The 17,986-nt window shown below is 38.6% G+C and overlaps 1 protein-coding gene across 1 annotated transcript in view; it reads left to right on the top strand.

Moving 5' to 3' along the window:
• FRRS1 (ferric chelate reductase 1) overlaps nt 1-17,986 on the top strand; it is a 51,364-nt gene that overhangs the window by 2,845 nt on the left and 30,533 nt on the right. The window contains exons 2-6 of the mRNA XM_040998812.1: nt 6,670-6,865; nt 8,022-8,158; nt 9,243-9,337; nt 10,515-10,662; nt 13,706-13,888. Of these exons, the coding sequence (XP_040854746.1) occupies nt 6,670-6,865; nt 8,022-8,158; nt 9,243-9,337; nt 10,515-10,662; nt 13,706-13,888 (759 nt within the window). The remainder of the gene's footprint in view (nt 1-6,669; nt 6,866-8,021; nt 8,159-9,242; nt 9,338-10,514; nt 10,663-13,705; nt 13,889-17,986) is intronic.

The raw sequence follows: 17,986 nt of genomic DNA, 5'->3' as shown, positions 1-17,986 counted from the left end.
GTCTGAAACGACAGAGCTGGGCACGGAGCCTGGATCCTGGATCCTGGGTCCTGGATCTTGAAGCTGGGAGCATGGAGCCTGGAACCTGGAGCCCAGAAGTTACTTACTTGTGTCTCCCATGTGGCATTTGGGTCATCTTCTGCTTTCCCAGGTGTGTTAACAGGGAACTGCACAGGAAGTGCAGCAGGCAGGTCTTACACTGGTATCTGAAAGGGCTTCAGGCATCTCAGGCAGAGGCTTAATGTGCTGTTCCAAAATACTGGCCCCAATAATGTATATTTTATTTTTTTTTTAAATATTTATTTTGTTTTTATTGGAAATGCAGATAAACAGAGAGGAGACAGAGAAAGGAAGATCTTCTGTCCGTTGATTTACTCCCTAAGTGGCCTCAATGGTCGAAGCTGAGTCAATCTGAAGCTAGGAGCCAGGAGCTTCTTCCTGGTCTCCCATGCGAGTTCAGGGTCCCGAGGCTTTGGGCCGTCCTCGACTGCTTTCCCAGGCCACAAGCAGGGAGCTGGATGGGAAGTGGAGCTTCTGGGATTAGAACCAGCGCCCATATGGGATCCCAGGGCGTTCAAGGTGAGGGCTTTAGCCGCTAGGCCACACCGCTGGGCCCCACAATGACTATTTCTTACAGTTGACTTTAGATCTAGTGAGTCTCAGGGTTTTTGCCTGCCAGCAGGCCTCAAGGTCACCGAGGGTGAGGCAGACAGTGGCCTTAGGCCTCAAGAACCACTGGGGACAAGCTGCTGAGGAATGTCCATTTTATTATGCACAGATTACAGATTTTTTTTATTGAATTTCATTTTATAACATCATTTCCTAGGCTCTGATGTTCCCCCATCCCCTCCCTGTGCCCTCTCCACATGGTAGATTGCTCCACCTTGTTGCATTACCACAGTTCAAATCCAGTCTTGTTTCTTTCAATGCAAGCATGTACCATGCATAGAGTCCACCAAAGACACTGTAATTGGCTGTATGAAACGTCCATTTCCCTAGATCTTGCAGTCATGTCAGAAGTCATGTTCCAGGTGTATTCCTCTTGACCTTGTAGCCATGTTGGAGGTCGCACTCCAAGGCTGAGTCTCAGGCCGTGGGGAAAGTTAGGCTTAAGCCATGCCCTCCAGGCATCAGGGCAGGGGCCTGGGGCGGTTGCCCACGAGTGAGACCATCTCAATTCTCCTAAAAACTCCATTCTCATTTTTCTTTCTTAGCCTGGTTCTCATCCAATCATTTCATTCTGATTTTTTTTTTTTTTATCACATCACTGTGAAGGTCTGACTGACTCTGCGGATGGCTTAGTGGTTAAAGTCTCAGAAAACTAGCCCAGGGACCATGCTTTTCACTGCTCGGGCTTGCTGTGACATGGACAAGTGTCTTCATGTGTGCTTTATCGTACATGCTGGGATCCATGATCCCTCCACCATCCCCTGGGCATTGTGCTGCAAGCACCCTAAGTCCTTCACAGGTTGTCTGGCATGGTGAAGCCCTTCATAATTGTCAGCTCTTCCGTGATTTTCTCCCCTACCTCTAAACTACTATAATGACATGCATTTTTTTCTTACTCTGTTTCTGTGTAAGACAGCTTTTTAAAATCATCTCTGTGAGCTTCAATTTCTGTACCAGTAAAAACTTTGGTATTTTTTTTTTTTTTAGGGATTGTAGATTTTACATGGAAAGCACTAACTGTGATGATGATAGTAGGCCTTTAAACAACAGTAACATCATTAGTTCATAAATTAATGATATTTGTTTTTATTTTACCTAATTGTTTTGGGTGTTTAGAAAAGACCCATTCTACTAACCCCCTATTTTGTTTTCAGCACAATATTACTTTGAGAGCCATATGGAATGATCCATATGAGACTTCTGTCATATGTAATAAGCCAGTTGCTGCCAACCATTTTCTTTGAAAATGAATAAAGAAAATGGAAAAATTACCTCCTGATGACGCGCTGACTGCAGAACCAGGATGACAGTGTACTGTTGCAAATTACTCTTTCTATCAGTGATTTTCCTCACTTTTCCATTTACTTTGTACTACTTTCACTGAGACTCCAAAATCTTTTTCAGAAGTTCATCTTGAGTTAAATTGGACAAGCTTAGCTTGGTATTCATTGTGCTATTTTTGTGCTTTTTTTTTTAGGACCCTTATCATAAATGTTTAACTTAAATTATTAATGTAAGAATAATTTTTCTAGTTGCTTGCTACTGTGAAAATGGAGTCTGAAATGTTTTTATTTGGACAAGTTGAAATACTTGACATATGCTTTGATTTCCCTATAATTGAGCTTCAGCTATCAAAATCAATTTAATTCTTAATGTGGAAGTTTTCTAGGAAAGTAAAGTTAAATTACTCTAAAGAAGGGCAAGACATTTTGTGAAATATGGTAGAAGGGTTGAACATACTAGCTACAGATGGTAGAAATATGGGAAAATCTCAGTTGACTAACATTATTCAGCAAATTAGTTTGAAAAATTAATATCAATACCAAACAATTATTTATTGACAACTTTTTAATTTTAGGTATCAAACTAATTGCTTACATCCATTCTTTCTGGAGCCTGAGTTCTGCGAAATAAATCTCTGTATTGTTACTCAGACTTTCAGAAAGTGCTGCAGCTGATGAGGCAGTCTCCTGAATCCCATTATGAGTGGTGGTTCCTGTCTCTGGCCACGGCTCCCTCCCACTGGAGCCATCTGGGAGTGAATCAGTGCATGGAAAGGCCCTGTGTTCCCCTTGCTGTATGTCACTCTGCCTTTCCAAGAAATAAAATAAATCATCAAAAGTGACCTGAAGTGCTGAGATTCTGAACACTCTGTCCCTAAACTAGTTTCTAAATCAGTTTGGAATTCAAGTTACATTTGTTAGTATTTACTCATTTTTATTGGAAAGGAAGATGTACAGAGAGAAGGAGGGACAGAGAGAAAGATCTTTTCCATCCATCTACTGGTTCACTCTCCAAGTAGCCACAACAGTTGGAGCTGAGCTGATCTGAAGCCAGGAACCAGGCTCTTCTTCCAGGTCTCCCACATGGGTGTAAGATCTCAAGGCTTTAGGCTATCTTCTACTGCTTTCCCATGCCACAAACATGGAGCCGGAAGGGAAGTAGAGCAGTTGGAACATGAACAGGTGCCCATTTGGGATCCTGGCAAATGCAAAGTGAGGACTTAAGATATTAGGCTATAGAGCCACGTCCTCAGTTCTATTTTCTAATAAGAATAGTATAATGAATGGTGGTTTTATGTCTGGGCAAAAAGCCTAGATGTGAAATTATATTTAACTTAGAAGTTCATTGCAATACTTTGTACTTATACCAAAATAAAAGAGAGTAATGTTTTAGTGCTCCCAATAATAGAATGAAATGAAAACTATTCTGTAAGATATAGCCATTTTTCTTGAGCATTTTCTGGAATGCAAGTAGTAGAAATTCTGAACAGAGCTTTAAAGAGTGTTGTGTTTTATGTTAACTGAAAAAGTTCTTCCTCATATAGAAGATCACTATAAGAATGCTGATTATTTGCCATATTTATAGTTTTTGTTTAGCCTCATACATGGAATGAAGAAAGAATAAGGCATTTTCTATTTTATAATCCATTTCCTGTCTCCAAAAATCCTCCCTCTTGCATAGCTTGTTTGTTCCTTTTTTAAAAAGAATTATTTTCATTTTTGATTTGAAAGTAGGATGACAGAGAGAAGCAAGAAAGCTAGCAGTGCAATTCAGTCTAAGTTCAAAGACTTGGGGCTTGGATGAGGAAAGTAATGCTGGTATGAGTTTTGGGGTGTTGAAGCCAGAGAACCAGAGCTTGGACGGCTAAAGCTAGAAGAATGAATGAATGAGCGGCTCAAGGACAGTGGCTTCCCCACTCCCTCTGTCTTTTTGTTCTGTTGACTATGTGAGATCTAGTCACATTGGTGAGAGGATCTTCTTCACTTATTCTGTTGATGCAGATGCACAACTCATCCTGAAACAGCGTGACTCAGAAAGAATGCTTTCTCAGCTCTCACAGCATCCCTGAGCCCAGTCATGTTGACACATATATTAGCCATCACATGTGCCCATGTTTGATTTTTGATATTTAATTTATCTGCTATAGATGTTTGAGTTTCCTGGATCTGAGTTTTGGTGTCTGATAATAATTTGGTAAAATTCTCAAGCATTATGTTTTCAATGATGTTTTCTCTTTCTCAAATTGCTACTACACGAATGTTATACCTTTTGTAGCTGTCCTATAGTTCTTGAATACCCTGTTTTGGTGTTCTCTTAGTTTTTCAGTTAGACTATTTCTACTGAGATATTTTTGAGCTCAGAGATTTTTTAGTATAGACTGGGAACACCCAGTCTATCAATAAGCCTTTTAAAGACATTATTTAAATTTCTTTTGCAAGGTTTTTGGTTACTAACATTTCTTTTTTGGATCTTTGTTGGAATGTTCACATTACCTATCTGTGCATGCTGAGTACCTTTTTACTAGCGCCTTTAGCATATTCATCACAGGTGTTTTATATTCCTAGTGTGATAATTCTAACATCTTTGCCATGTCTGGGTCTGATGCAGGCTTTGATCCTTCATTTTATTTTTTATGGGCTTATTTATTACTTTATTTGAAAGAGTTACAGAGAGAGGGACACACACACACACACACACCTTCTGTCTGCTGGTTGGCTCACTCTCTTTTTTTTTTTTATTGTTATTAACATTGTATTATGTGATACAGTTTTATAGGCACTGGGGATTCCCCCACCCCTCCCATACCCCTCCCCCCATGGTGGATTCCTCCACCTTGCTGCATAACCACAGTTTAAGTTCAGTTGAGATTCCTTCCTTGCAAGCATATACCCAGCATAAAGTCCAGCGTCTTATTGTCCAGATAAGTTCAGTGGCCTCTTGGGGAGACCTTCTATGGTCTGAAGGTAGAGCTAACAGAGTAAAGATCCGGTCAGTTAAAAGCCCCAACAAAACCTCAGTATCAATATACAACATTATGGAATTAATTGACATAGTATTGAGTAAACAATATGTTAAAAATAATGCAAGTTCCATTCTTCGAAACATCTGGGTTGAGACAGTATCAATGACAGGTTCAAAAAATAACAAACAGTTGGTTCACTCTCTAAATGGTCAATATGGCCGTGGCTGGGACAGGGTGAGGCCAGGAGCCAGGAGTTTCTTCTGAGTCTCCCATATGGGTGGACAGGGTCCAAGCACTTGGTGCTGTTTCCTTATGTTTCCCAGGGTGCGTTAGCAGAGAGCAGGATCAGAAGTGGAACAGCTGGCGCCGTCACGGGATGCTGAGGTTGTAGGTGGCGCCTTTACCCTCTATGCCACAGTGTCTTCCCACTTTGTCCCTTTAGACTGTATTCTATTAAAAAACAAACAAAGAAAAACAAAAAACCCCAAAAAACCCTGTATTCTATTTTTGCTGTTTAGGATGCTTTGTAATTTGTTTTTCCCGGATAGTTATACATTATGTACTGAGTAAAAGAAACTGCTGTAATATGGGGGTAAGGTGTCAAGGGGAGGGAAGCATGCTGGAGCTGTAGGAGCAGGTTTTGATAGTCTCTTAGGGCGTCTGTGGGAATATTTTAGCAGCTTCCTTGATTTTCCTCTACCCTGCTTTAACTGAGCTGCAGCTAGTCTTTTCCTTCCCCCAGTCCAGGTAAGCTCTGATAAAACCTTGGTAGACTAGGTTCTGACTCAGTCCTCATTTAAATAACTGCAAAATGATCATAGTTTCTCCATAGTTATAAAATGGTCATTTGTTCCAGCGATTCTAAGACTGCTTTTCCCTACGACCAGAAATAGAAAGCTCCATTTCTATGGTTGAGTGAACAGCTTCTTGAACTCTTCCCATCCACAACCTGTCCAAAGTGTGAACTTAATTTGCTGCCAGGTGACATGTCTCTGTCAACTACCTCCAGCCTTGTGTGATGCTGTGATTTGCAGGTCCTGAATATGTATGTGAATTGAGGTGGTTGATCTGGGATAGAAGAAGATGAGACTGATGTGAAGTAGTTGCAGGAAAACGGCTGGAGGAAGATTGCATGGGCTGCCAAATGTGTTTCTTAATCCAAAGGATCTGGGTTTCAAATAGTAGAAATATTGTTTTCTGCAATTGGTTGTTACCTTCAAATTTTCACTGTTGCTGGTTAGATTAAATACCCTGTGACCATAATCGGTCTTCTGGGAAGCAGGGAGAAGAATTGAAATCAGAGATATATTCAGTGATGATATTTTAAGACAGCAGAAATATTTTCTCAAACTAGGATGAGATGGAGTAAATCTTCTGTTTTTATTGGAATTATTATCTCTGAATTGCACTCATGAAAGCTATCATTTGTTATCTTCCTTGAGGCTTTGATTGTTTCTTAATTTTATGTGAATAACTTTGGAAGAAGAGTTGTTGTCTCTTTCTTTTTCACTTCAGGAAGTGGAGGCCTAAGTGATTTGCTGGGAGTCTCATAGTTGGTCATCAGCCACCAACTGAGACTCATACCCACATGAGACTTTACAAGCCACATTATTCTTTTCCTACACATTTTGAGAATGATTAGCTGAACAGTGACAAGCAGAAGTAGAACTGTCCTGTGTTATGAAAACTTTTATATTTTGTTCTGATAATTTCTGAAAATAATTTGTTTTTAATCTTTTTTTTTTTTTTTGCAGATGACAACTCTTGGATTTATATTTAGTGTCTTCACATTTTTCTTGCACGTGGTTTCTGTGTTTAATTATCCCAATGGAAAAGTAATGCAGTCATGTGGCGGGATGATTCCTGCACATGGACATAGTCCACAGTCTGGGGCCGCTCACGACATTTCAGTGAGTCAGATGACATTCAGGCCGGGAGATCAGATTGAAGGTACCATGCCTTGATGAACTATTTATATTTTGTTTTACTCTTTTATTGGTAATTGACTCTTCATTATTATTGGATGACTTCATTTAAGACTGTTGACCTGTTTTTATACTTTCCATCTTTGTTCAAATAATAGATAGGACCATGCATACCTATTCCTTACTCAGAAGTAAACTTTAAAATTAGCTTTATCATTGTATTTAAAAACTTGAAAATTTGCTTATTTTGTTTATTTGAAGGGCAGGGAGAGAGAGAGAGAGAGAAAGATGGACAGAGGAAGAGAGGAAAAGAGTGAGAGAGAGGGAGGCAGGGAGGTATAGTGAGTGACAGAGAGAGAGATAGAGAGTGGGAGAATGAATATCTCCCATCCTTTGGCTTATTGCCCAAATATCCACAATAGCTAGGACTGAGGCCAGGGCTGAGTAAGACTAAAGCTAGGAGCTAGGAACTCCATCCAGGTCTCCTATGTGGATGATAGGGATACAGGTGCTTGAACTTTCCCAGGTGGAACTTGAACCAGGCATCTGATATGGAATTTGGGCTTCATAAGTGATGCCTTAATCACTGGGCAAAATCTTCCACCAATTGATATGTATTTATTAATAATACTACTAATAAAAGAAGAGAAAAATAAAATTATTTAGAATACATTTTTGTGCTTCTCGATATTCTGTAAGCTTATGTCTCCCTGATTGTTTTGGGATAATGTAAGCTGACTTTAAAAGTGCATCTGTAATAGCACTTTGAAAACTGCTTTCTGCAACTCTAGAAATGCAGCATATTAGTAATTACTCTTGAGTAATAGAAAGGGTGTCTGGAAAAAATGATTTTACCTTTATCTGTATATTGTATATCTCTTACAATTTCATATTGCATAGTAAGATATAAAGGCCCTGAAGAATTTGTAGTAAAGAAATAAATGTTTGCTTCATCTAACGTTTTCCAGACTAAATATAGCTTTCTGGATCCTGCTTTGACCATCACTCCCTATAGAGTGAATTTCCAGGCGAACACAGTTTAATACCTTCTTTGTGCATCTGATGATTTTCCTCCCTGGAAGGAGTTTTGCATATGCATACCTGGTTCTACCTGGGATGCACCTCTTCCAAATGTTCCTTTTTCTGGGAATTTACTATATTTTTAATCTGTTCTCTGTCAGTTACTTTGTCAGGGCCACCCTTTAAAGGCTTTCTCTTGGAAGCTCGTGATGCTGAGAATTTGAGTGGACCTCCTGTTGGCTCTTTTTCATTGATTGACAACCATATATCACAACTTCTGACTTGTGAAAACATACAGGTTTGTGTTTAAATTGATTTGTTTCAGTTTTCTTGGATCTTCTCATTTTGGGTTGGTGATTGCAAGATGAATGTAGCATCTTTGTGTTGCAGACAGCTCAATAAATGAACATCTGAATAGATTAAGCTTTCCTTCTAGTTCTCCTACTTGCAACGTATGTTTCTGTACAAGTATCCTAGAAAAAACAGGAAAGTGGCTTGAAGTGTTCTTAGTGTGTGACATAATGACTCATTGTATTGATTTTTGAAGAGTTTTAATATTGAAGCTGGAGTTCTGGGGAGGTTAATGTTTGTGCATTCATTCATTTAATGAACACTTATAGTAGGGACTGTACTGGGTGTGAAGGATCTGGTGAAGAACAAGAATTCCTCGAGCTGCTTGCAGAATCCCTGGCTTTTTGTGGACTTGGGAGAAATAGCACAGAAGTAGAATGTGTGGAACTAGGGCAGACACTAAGTAGAAAGGTGTGATAACTGGTTTCAGCACACACAGGGTGGGTGGAAAGCATCGAAGAGAGAAATACCTTGGCTGGAGGGAGCTGAGAGCTTCTTTGGGGAGAGAATCTCCGAACTACGGTCAAAGAACTGTAGGCGTTTGCCAGGTGAATGAAAGTGGGAAACAAAATTGTTCAAAAGAAGTTAGTTAAATATCATGGTGTATATCTGAAGGCACAGTTTTTGTTTTTTCTTTGGACAAATTGTGTGTAGTTTATTTGTGTCTGTTAGTGGAAGGAGTATACATATTTTGTATAAATGGAATAATGAGCAGGTTCCCTGTACCCTGTACCTACATATTTTGTATAAATGGAATAATGAGCAGGTTCCCTGTACCTAATACACTCTGTATTTAGGACTCTTCATTTCTTAAATTTGTGATAACTTTAATTTTGTGATTAATTCAGTTGTTAATCTGTTGTCAAACAATCAGTATGTTCTTTCTGAGGGCCTGGGTCCTTGTTCCAAGGAAGAGTTTGCCGTTATGCCATTATCATGCAGTGAGAAGGTGATTTACAAGATGATGGCAGTTTCAGTCCTGTTGAGTTCCTGAGAGACTGAATGGTAATTCTTTTTCAATGTTATTTCAGGGATCAGCTGTGAGTCATACAAGCTCATCCAAAAAAACCAAAGTTCAAGTATATTGGAATGCGCCAAGCAGCGCCCCAAATCACGTACAGTTTCTGTGAGTAGAAGAGTTTCTAACTCTAACATAGTTAGCTGTATCATTTTCTATGCCTATTTGGTTTTCGCTTCTACCGGAGAAGTTTGTGAAACTAAGGATACCAGCATACCGGTGTAAGAAACTGTTTAACTCTTTTTCTTCTTTATTTTTCATTCTTCATTCACCAGAATATACACAACACAAAGCACAAGACTTAGTACCCTAGTGGGCACAAACAAAGAATAGTTGGGTGAATAAAGTTTTGTGCTACGTTCATGCTGGCGAGAAATAGCAGTTAATACTTGACTGTGTCTGAGGCATCAAGGAATTCTTTTTAAAGATTGCTCCTGCTTTAGTTTAAGAATATAAAAATAGTTCTGAAATTTAGATGACTTTTTTTGCAGTGTTCCAATTTGCAGATTGTTAGGAAAGCATGCCCCTGTATGCCTCTCAGAAATATGAAATTGAGAGGAATCATAATAGCAGTTCTTCCTTAATCTTATAAACAACAGGAACTGGAATGTCACCAAGCTATGTAGTGATTCCTCAGTTGTGTTATAGATCTATGAGGGAATCTTAAAAATTCATGCAAAATGTTACTAATGAAATACCCATCTGTTAAAATTATTTCCTACCAAGTGAATTTAACTTTCTGAAGTACCCTTGTCCCTTTTTCAAGAGAAAAACTGCTATCCTAAAATGTCACTCAATGTGTACACAGATCCCCAGCACCTCATAATACAGCTTTGCACCTGTGTGTCACGTGGAATGTGGGAAGGGGGCCATAACCTCAGCCAGAGTTGGTGCTTGCTTATGTAACCTCTATAGGTTGTTACTGTAACTGCATGCTACATAAGCCCTCTGGAAGAATTTGAAAAGTACATTGTGAAATGAGTACTAGTAGCTTCTTTATACATGAACGTGCAGAAATCTGTGCAGTTAGTTCCAGTTTAGCCACATGGCTGATGTGAGTAGGTCTACAGAGCAGATAAATAAGAAGAGACAGATAGAGAGGGCATTGAAATTTCATCCGGTGATGGGGCAGAAGAGAGTCATTAGAGATGACAAACAACATAAGTACGATGGTAAGTACTACTGTGTACTCCCCATATGTTTCCTCTTTGTGTCATTAAAGGTTTGATTTTGTTAGGATGGGCCATAATCTGGGTTGTTTCTATCTTTTGGTACTGTATTTCAGAGCCACAGTTGTTGAGAAGTATAAAATCTACTGGGTGAAGATACCTAGTCCTATAATTTCACAACCAAATGCACTTCCGTTTACGACACCTGAAGCTGCAATAGCATCTTTGCCAACAATATCTCCAGTCTCTCATTTAACCAAATCTGTAAGTCGCATTTCCATAACTTTTCCAAGTGAGGCATCAAACAACAGCATCCAAGTTATGGCTTTATGCTTGGCAAAGAGGATAGAGATGTAAGGTTGAGATAGCAAATTCTTGTGTTCTCTATAGGATCTGAAGGAAGGCTTCACTGCAACATTATGAATTTTTATTTAGAATAAAGACAATTTAGGTCCTTGCAAGTCTAAAGTGTGCTTAAGACATTCCCGTAGAGTCTGTGCTAGTTGTGAGTTTGTTTTCCTTTGAAAAAAGAGCTGAGGAGACAGCTTGCTTTACCTTCCTGTTCTCCTCCCTGCCCCGCTGCCTCCCTTTCTTGCTTTCCCACAACCAAATGTCACACTTGCGGAGGGAACTTAGGCTAAAGTTAGTCATGATTTGGAGAATATTGTTCACATGTTTTTAGATCTTATTTCATTAAGTCCAAAAGATACTGGGGAATTCTATGTGCTGAACCATGGAGAATCTCTTGTCAGCTTATCAGGTAGAATTCCCATCCGGCCCTTTGGTTCAGTTATGACTGAAAAAGAAAATCTTGAAAAGGGCAATGCCTACTAGAAATCTTTAAAAAAACTAGCTTTACTGAAGGAGGTTCTGATCAATTAGACTTATTTAGCAGTGGGTATAAATGAAAATGTCTTGAGTCATGTTGTCATAGTTGGAGGGACAAACTTAGACATGAATCCTGATTTGGCTACTGTCTGTCTTTGGACAGATCACTTGGCTTTCAAAGTCTCATTTTCTTAAATGAGATGCAATATCAAGCTCTTTGATGAGAATTAGACAAAACAATAGATGTAAGTTTTCCAAATGAGCCTTGCACTTAATGCATGTTCATTGTACATTGCTTCTTTTTTTCTTCTTACTTATTTATACCTGTTGTTTTTGTTCTTAGTCTAGACCGAGTAAAGAATTTTTTAAAAAAAATTTTATTTATTTTTTATTTGGAATGCAGAGTTTTACAGAGAGATAAAGGCACAGAGAAAAAGAGAGCAAGAGAGAGAGGTCTTCCACCTGCTGGTTCATTCCTCAAAAGGCTGCAATGACTGGGGCTGTGCCAGGCTGAAGCCAGGAACCCAGAGCTTCTTTTGGATCTCCCACATAAGTCCATGGACCCAAACATTTGTGCTGTTTTCCACTTTTTTTCCCCAGCACATTAGCAGGGAGTTAGATCAGAAGTGGAGCTGCCAGGGCTTGAACTAGCACCCATAGTGGGATGTCTGCATTGCAGGTGGCAGCTTAACTTTTTGTTCCACAGCTCTGGCCTCTACATAAAGAGTTTTAAACCTATATAATTTTTAATTTTGTTTGTTTTCTACATTTTGTAAGATACGTATGGATACTATGTTTGATTACATTATTTTAAATGCTGCAGTTGTGTTTGACCATATAATTAGTCCCAGTGATAATGCATCTATTTGTATTTGTTATCAGTTAAATCTTTTTAGATTTAAAAAAAATTTCATTTACTTTTTACTATTATTATTTTTATTATTATTTTCCATGATATGGTTTTTAGTAGGTGTAGGGATTCTTTCCTCCACTTCCTCTTCCTTTCTTCCCATTTCTCCTCCCTCCTCACTGTTTCCTCCTCCATATTATTACAATAATATAGTCCATCAGTTAAGTCTTAATACCTATTTGTTCAAAAGATTCTTTAGAGAAATAATTAATCAGTTTGTATCTCAGCTTCCCTGTTGATATCTGTGGACAATATTGTGTGTCCTTCCATCTAATCACATAAAAGCTATTGGCTATTGTTGGGGATTTTATTGTGTTTTTCTGCCAGGTTTATAACTTCTGATTGAAGGGAGGTCTATTCGGAATCATGGTATTATGACAATTTTAGTGCTGGAAGAAAACTCAAGGTCTAATAAGTGCACTTTCACTTTCCTCTACTGAAGTTGGGACTCTGTTTTTGGCCACCTGAATGCAGTAAGAAAGAGAGCAGAGCCCAAAGTCCACAGCTCCTGATTCCTGGTAGCTTCTTCTCTTCACTCTGTGATGATTTGCCTTCAAGTTTTCATTTTATCTAGTTCCATGAAGTTAATGTGCAGCTCTCTCTTGAAAAGTACAGTCAGAGCCCATTGGAACAAGTTCTATTCATTTATGTGGCCAATATGCAGAGCTGATGTTTTCCAAGAGTTTTGCTATTACCTACCACTCTGGGTTAAAGTACATTGCTGCTTGTTTCTACCTTCCTAAACTACTGTTGTGATTCAGAATAAGGGTAAATGTCGGGGTAGTTTTTTTCATATATTCTTTAATGACCAAATTGGAACCTAAATTCTGGAAGTAGAGTCAAATCTAAGCTTGCCAAGGGTTGGTTTATTAGACTTTTAAAATTCCATCTCTGAAAACTAGAGGATACTTGTTAGGCAAGAATATCAACATGGATTTAAATATTCCCTAGGAATTTTCTCAGAATTAATCAGAAACTGAGGTTAGTGTTAACCCAATGGGTAAGACACCCTTGTGCCATATGGGAACACCATGGTTTAATACCTCGCTCTGGTGCCTGAATCCATCTTCCTGGAAATGCACTCTGTGAGGTAGCAATCATGGCTAAACTACCTGCTACCCACTTGACAAACTCAAATTGTGTTCCCAGCTCCCAGTTTGGGCTTTAACCAGCCAAAGTCATTATATGTATTTGGGAAGTAAACAAACAGTTATGAGCTCTCTTGTCTCTAAATAAGTTAGAAAAACACCAGAAACTTGGCTCCAGAACCTTCATAATGTGGGATATTTTGTGTATTAAAGAAAATTTGAGGCTCTCACACCATAGCAGGCCAACTACTGCTGTGTTTCAAAATTCCAATTAAAATTAATGAAATTAAAAAGTTCACAACCTGACTACTGCTTTGAACATTTCTAATTTGGGGAGTTTCTTTTGTTGCTTTGTTTGAATTCTTATTAGGAAGAAGTATTCATTCTCTTTCAAACTCATATTTGAAGGTAGTGTTCTGTCTTTGACAATGAATCACTTGTTTGGTAATTATGATTTTTTTTTCCCTTGTCATTTTTCTAGTTCAATGCTTCAGATTGTGGGAAAAAGAAGTTCTGTATCAGGAGTCCTTTCAACTGTGACCCAGAGAAGGAGCACGCGTGTATGTTCCTGTCGTTCACAAAGGAGGACCAGTCGGTGTTGGTTGAAATGAGCGGTCCCAGTAAAGGCTATTTATCCTTTGCGTTTTCTCATGACCGATGGATGGTTGGTATCTTTCATTTACGTAAGAGGCAATGAAAGAAAATCACGGGAATGGGCTCTAATCCACAGTGGATTAGCTGTTTACTCCAGAGTCAAATGACCATGCTCGGGTGTATTTGTAAAGGAGAAATTCACTTTGAACAGATTATAAGTTAAACAACTTTGAATGTTTCATCAGCTTAGTAGTAGGACAATTAAAAGTCAGGAAAATAATTTTACTTACAGTAGATTTGCCATATTATATATGTACATTTCTGTGATAAAACAGGAATCTCCGCTTAAACAAAAGTTGCTCTATGTAAAATGTTATTTGTACTGCCTCTCTAAGCACAATTGTTTATTTAAATGCCATATATTTCTCCTTTTGGTAGTCACTAGAACATTTTCCCAAACAGAATTAAACCCACCTGTCCAGGTAAAGTGAATTGATTATCAGCAGGCTCCTGCATCAACTCTGCAGGAGGCACTTAAGTTTGCTCTTGCTCTCTCTGCATGATGCTGAATAGACCCAATGGTTCTGTCGGTGGCTGCTTTGTGCCACAGTGTAGAAGGTTGTAGGCGTCCTGCTTCCTCAAGGAAAAGAGTGTTGTGGCTAGGATGTAAATGCACCTATTTAGGCAGGCTTGACAGTGGGAGCAGGGAAGACCATGCTTTGAGGTAGTCCCTTATTTCCATATTAGCAAATGCAAGAAGTCGTTTCTAGAGAGAATTTTTTTTTCCCTGTCAGCATTTAAACCTAATGCTCTTCTTTGAGGAATCATGTTCTGAAGAAAGAAAAGGAACTCTGAGATGCCTGTGATAGAACTAGGGTTTTCCTTGAAATTGTACTTGGATCATATTGGTCCTAGTGCACTGACTTTGAGTATCATGGGAAACAGGTATAACTTTTCTATGGGGAATGGCATGTGATTTGTATCTTTTGCCATAGCCCTGGAATACGCTTGCTGTTATCTTTCATTAAAAAAAAGATATGTCTTAAATCTATGACACACAAAATATATTATGAGCTTTAAAAAAAGCATATTATGGTATTGAAACAAGTTCAAGGAAAAAATGTCTATTATAAAAAAAACTACACATGGGTTTCAATGTTTTAAAAATATGCGTTTATTTGAAAGGCAGAATTATAGAGAGAAGCAGGCAGAGAAAGAGAGAGAAGTTTTCCACCTGCTAGTTAATTTTCCAAACGGCTGTAATGACTGGGGCTGGATTGGGCCAAAGCTAGGAGTCTGGAACTGCATGTAGGTCTCCCAAGGGCGTGCAGGAGCCAGAGACTTGGATTGTTCTCTGGTGCTTTCCAGGCACATTAGCCAGGAGCTGGCCTGGAAGTGGAGTAGATGGACTTGAATGAACGCTCTGCCACATGCCAGCTCCTCAAATTTTCTTTGCCAAGATAATTTTCTTTTGATTTATTATTTCATGAATCTTTAAAAAATTCTCTCATGTAAAGCATTTTGAATTGTTCCCTTTCAACAAGGCTTATATGGGAAATTTTACACTCTCTTTAAGGATGCTGCAATTGATTAAAATATTTTTCCATCCTTCCATTTTGTAATTGCCCTAAGCCATCTAGCATATTCTTTTCGGTCTTTTCAGCGCCAGCAAAAATGAACCATCTTTGGTGTATGAGGTGGATAATGCAGCTGGCTTAAAAATAAAATATGACTTGGACCCAGCACGATTGACTAGTGGCTAAATTTTTGCCTTATATGCACTGGATTCCCATATCAGTGCTGGTTTATTTCCCGACTACTCCGCTTCCCTTCCACCTCCCTGCCTGTGGCCTGGGAAAGCAGACAAGGCTGGCCCATGTGACCCTGAATCCATGTGGGAGACCTGGAAGAAAATGATGGCTCCTGGCTTCAGATCGGCTCAGCTCCAGCTGTTGTGGCCACTTGGGAAGTGAATCAGTAGATGGATGGAAGGTTTTCTCTCTGTCCCTCCTTCTCTCTGTACATCTTCCTTTCCATTAAAAATAAGTAAATCCAAAAAAAAAAAGGGACTTAAACTAAACAAAGGATAACTTTAATGCTTGGTGTGTGATCTGATAAATGGGCCACAAAAGACGTTTGGAATGTATTTCTAAACAGAATTGACAATGATGGCTTTGTTGAGTAAATTAAAGGGTTCAGCAGTTTCATCTCTTATTTATTGCATACTACAGTCAACAAAAATTACATTCTAGTCATTTTTATCTTTAAGTTCACGCTGTAGTATACCATCACATTTTCTTTTGCTGTCCATACAAAGTCTGAATTAGGGGAAGGACAATATCACTGGTCTAAGTATCGTGATGAGTGGTCTACAGGCAGGCCAATTATATTTGTTCTAAATTGTAGCTATAGGTGGCATAAAAGCATTTATCTCTAATTCAAGATGTATTTATCCCACTTAGAAAACTTATTTGTTTCTAGGATAGTATTCATCAAAAATGTTTATAAAAAGACTTAATTATGCAGGTGCAGTTGATTTACAGCGCAATCCTGTTAGTGATTAAAGTCATCTGTACACCTGTTTGCTTAAATTGTTGGAGAATGAGTAATTCTCTTAAAATCTATTTTTAAGTGGTATTTCTATTTTTGGTCGTTATTTTTAAGCTTGGGGGCACTTTTATGCTGTTTTATTTATTTGGAGTATATAACAAATTTAAATACCAAAGAGATCTAATGTTCTGACTACTGATTAGGTAACCTACCATGGCCTTTATCCATTTAACTTATAAATCAATTACATGATTTATTTTGGTATTAGATTTCATCACTAACATTTATTAGAAGTATACTTTTCATATTTTTGTAACATTGGCTTGTTAATATCATAATTCTAACCGAATTTCCAAGTACTCATGCCTTCCGTAAGTAATATATATTTTATTTAGCCAGTCTAAGAGAACTTTAAGGAATTATTGGCATAATGGAATTAAAGCATAACAATTAAAAATGCAAACCTTATTTATTTGTCAACGCAAATTTCATCCAATTTAAGACAGTTCTGTTAGTAATGACATTAGCCATTTAATCCATCCCTAGAGAACTGAAGGTCCTGGGAGTATGTCAATGCAGTCTTTTTGGCATTATCAGATGAAGAAAGCCTGGCATTCTTTAAAGAATTTTTTTAAGGCTAGGAAAGAAAAAGATGTCTGAAGGAGCCAAATCAAGACTGTGAGGTGAATTCCTAGAAGATTTCTCATCAGATATCTCTGGAAAAGTTGCCTTAGTTGGATGAGAACCAGCAGGAGCATTATCCTGGTGGAGAATGACTTTCCGGTGCAGCTTTCCTGAGCAGCTTTCCTGCTAAAGCCTTGGCTTTCCCCAAACATTCTCCTAATAGCCACACATAACTGTTTTCTCCTCTTCTGAAAGTCAACAAGCAAAAGGCTTTGAGCATTTCTCAAACTGTTGGCATTAGCTTTGCTCTTTGGTAGACTTCTGCTTTGACTGGACCCCCTGTGAAATCTGCATACAAGAAAGTGACCTGTAATCCTATATCTACAGCAGTACAATCTATAATAGCGAAGACATGGAAATAACCTAGATGTCTTTTGAAAAAGCAATGGATAGAAACTGAGAAATTGCTTTTCTCTATAATATTATAATTGTGTAGTCCTTCAAAAACAGTCATAAGTCCATCACTCCACTATTTAAGTATATCCTGACATTGTTTGATTCCTTCTAACACTACCTCACTGAAAATAATGTCAGATACCATGGGTTGAGGGATTAGCCACCAACAGATGCCCTCCAACTGCAAAATTTGTCATCCTAAGTCCCAGGTGGTTTTCCTTCTGCTTGTGAGTCTCAACTGGGATTCCCACATCCTTGCCTCTGGTTCCAGTAATTTGTTGTAATGGCTCATGTACTCAGGGAAGCCCATTTACTTTCATGGTGAAGGAGATGATTAAGGAAGTAGATGAAGAGATGTGCAGGGTAAGTTATGGGAGAGGAGTTCCCACACTGTGTAGGCACTGTCCTCCAGGAACCCTCATATATTCAGCTACCAGGATGCTTTCCAAACCATGTTTTGGTTCATTTGGAGGTTTTTTTAAATAGGCACAATTGATTCATTTACTGGCCTTTGCTGGTAAGCTTCAGACCCTCTCTG

Source organism: Ochotona curzoniae, unplaced genomic scaffold (genome assembly GCF_017591425.1).
Source record: "Ochotona curzoniae isolate NIBS_2020 unplaced genomic scaffold, NIBS_Ocur_1.0 scaffold_1037, whole genome shotgun sequence".
NCBI lineage: Eukaryota > Metazoa > Chordata > Mammalia > Lagomorpha > Ochotonidae > Ochotona > Ochotona curzoniae.
Note: the sequence above shows the minus strand (reverse complement) of the source record. Positions and strands in the feature narration are given on the sequence as shown.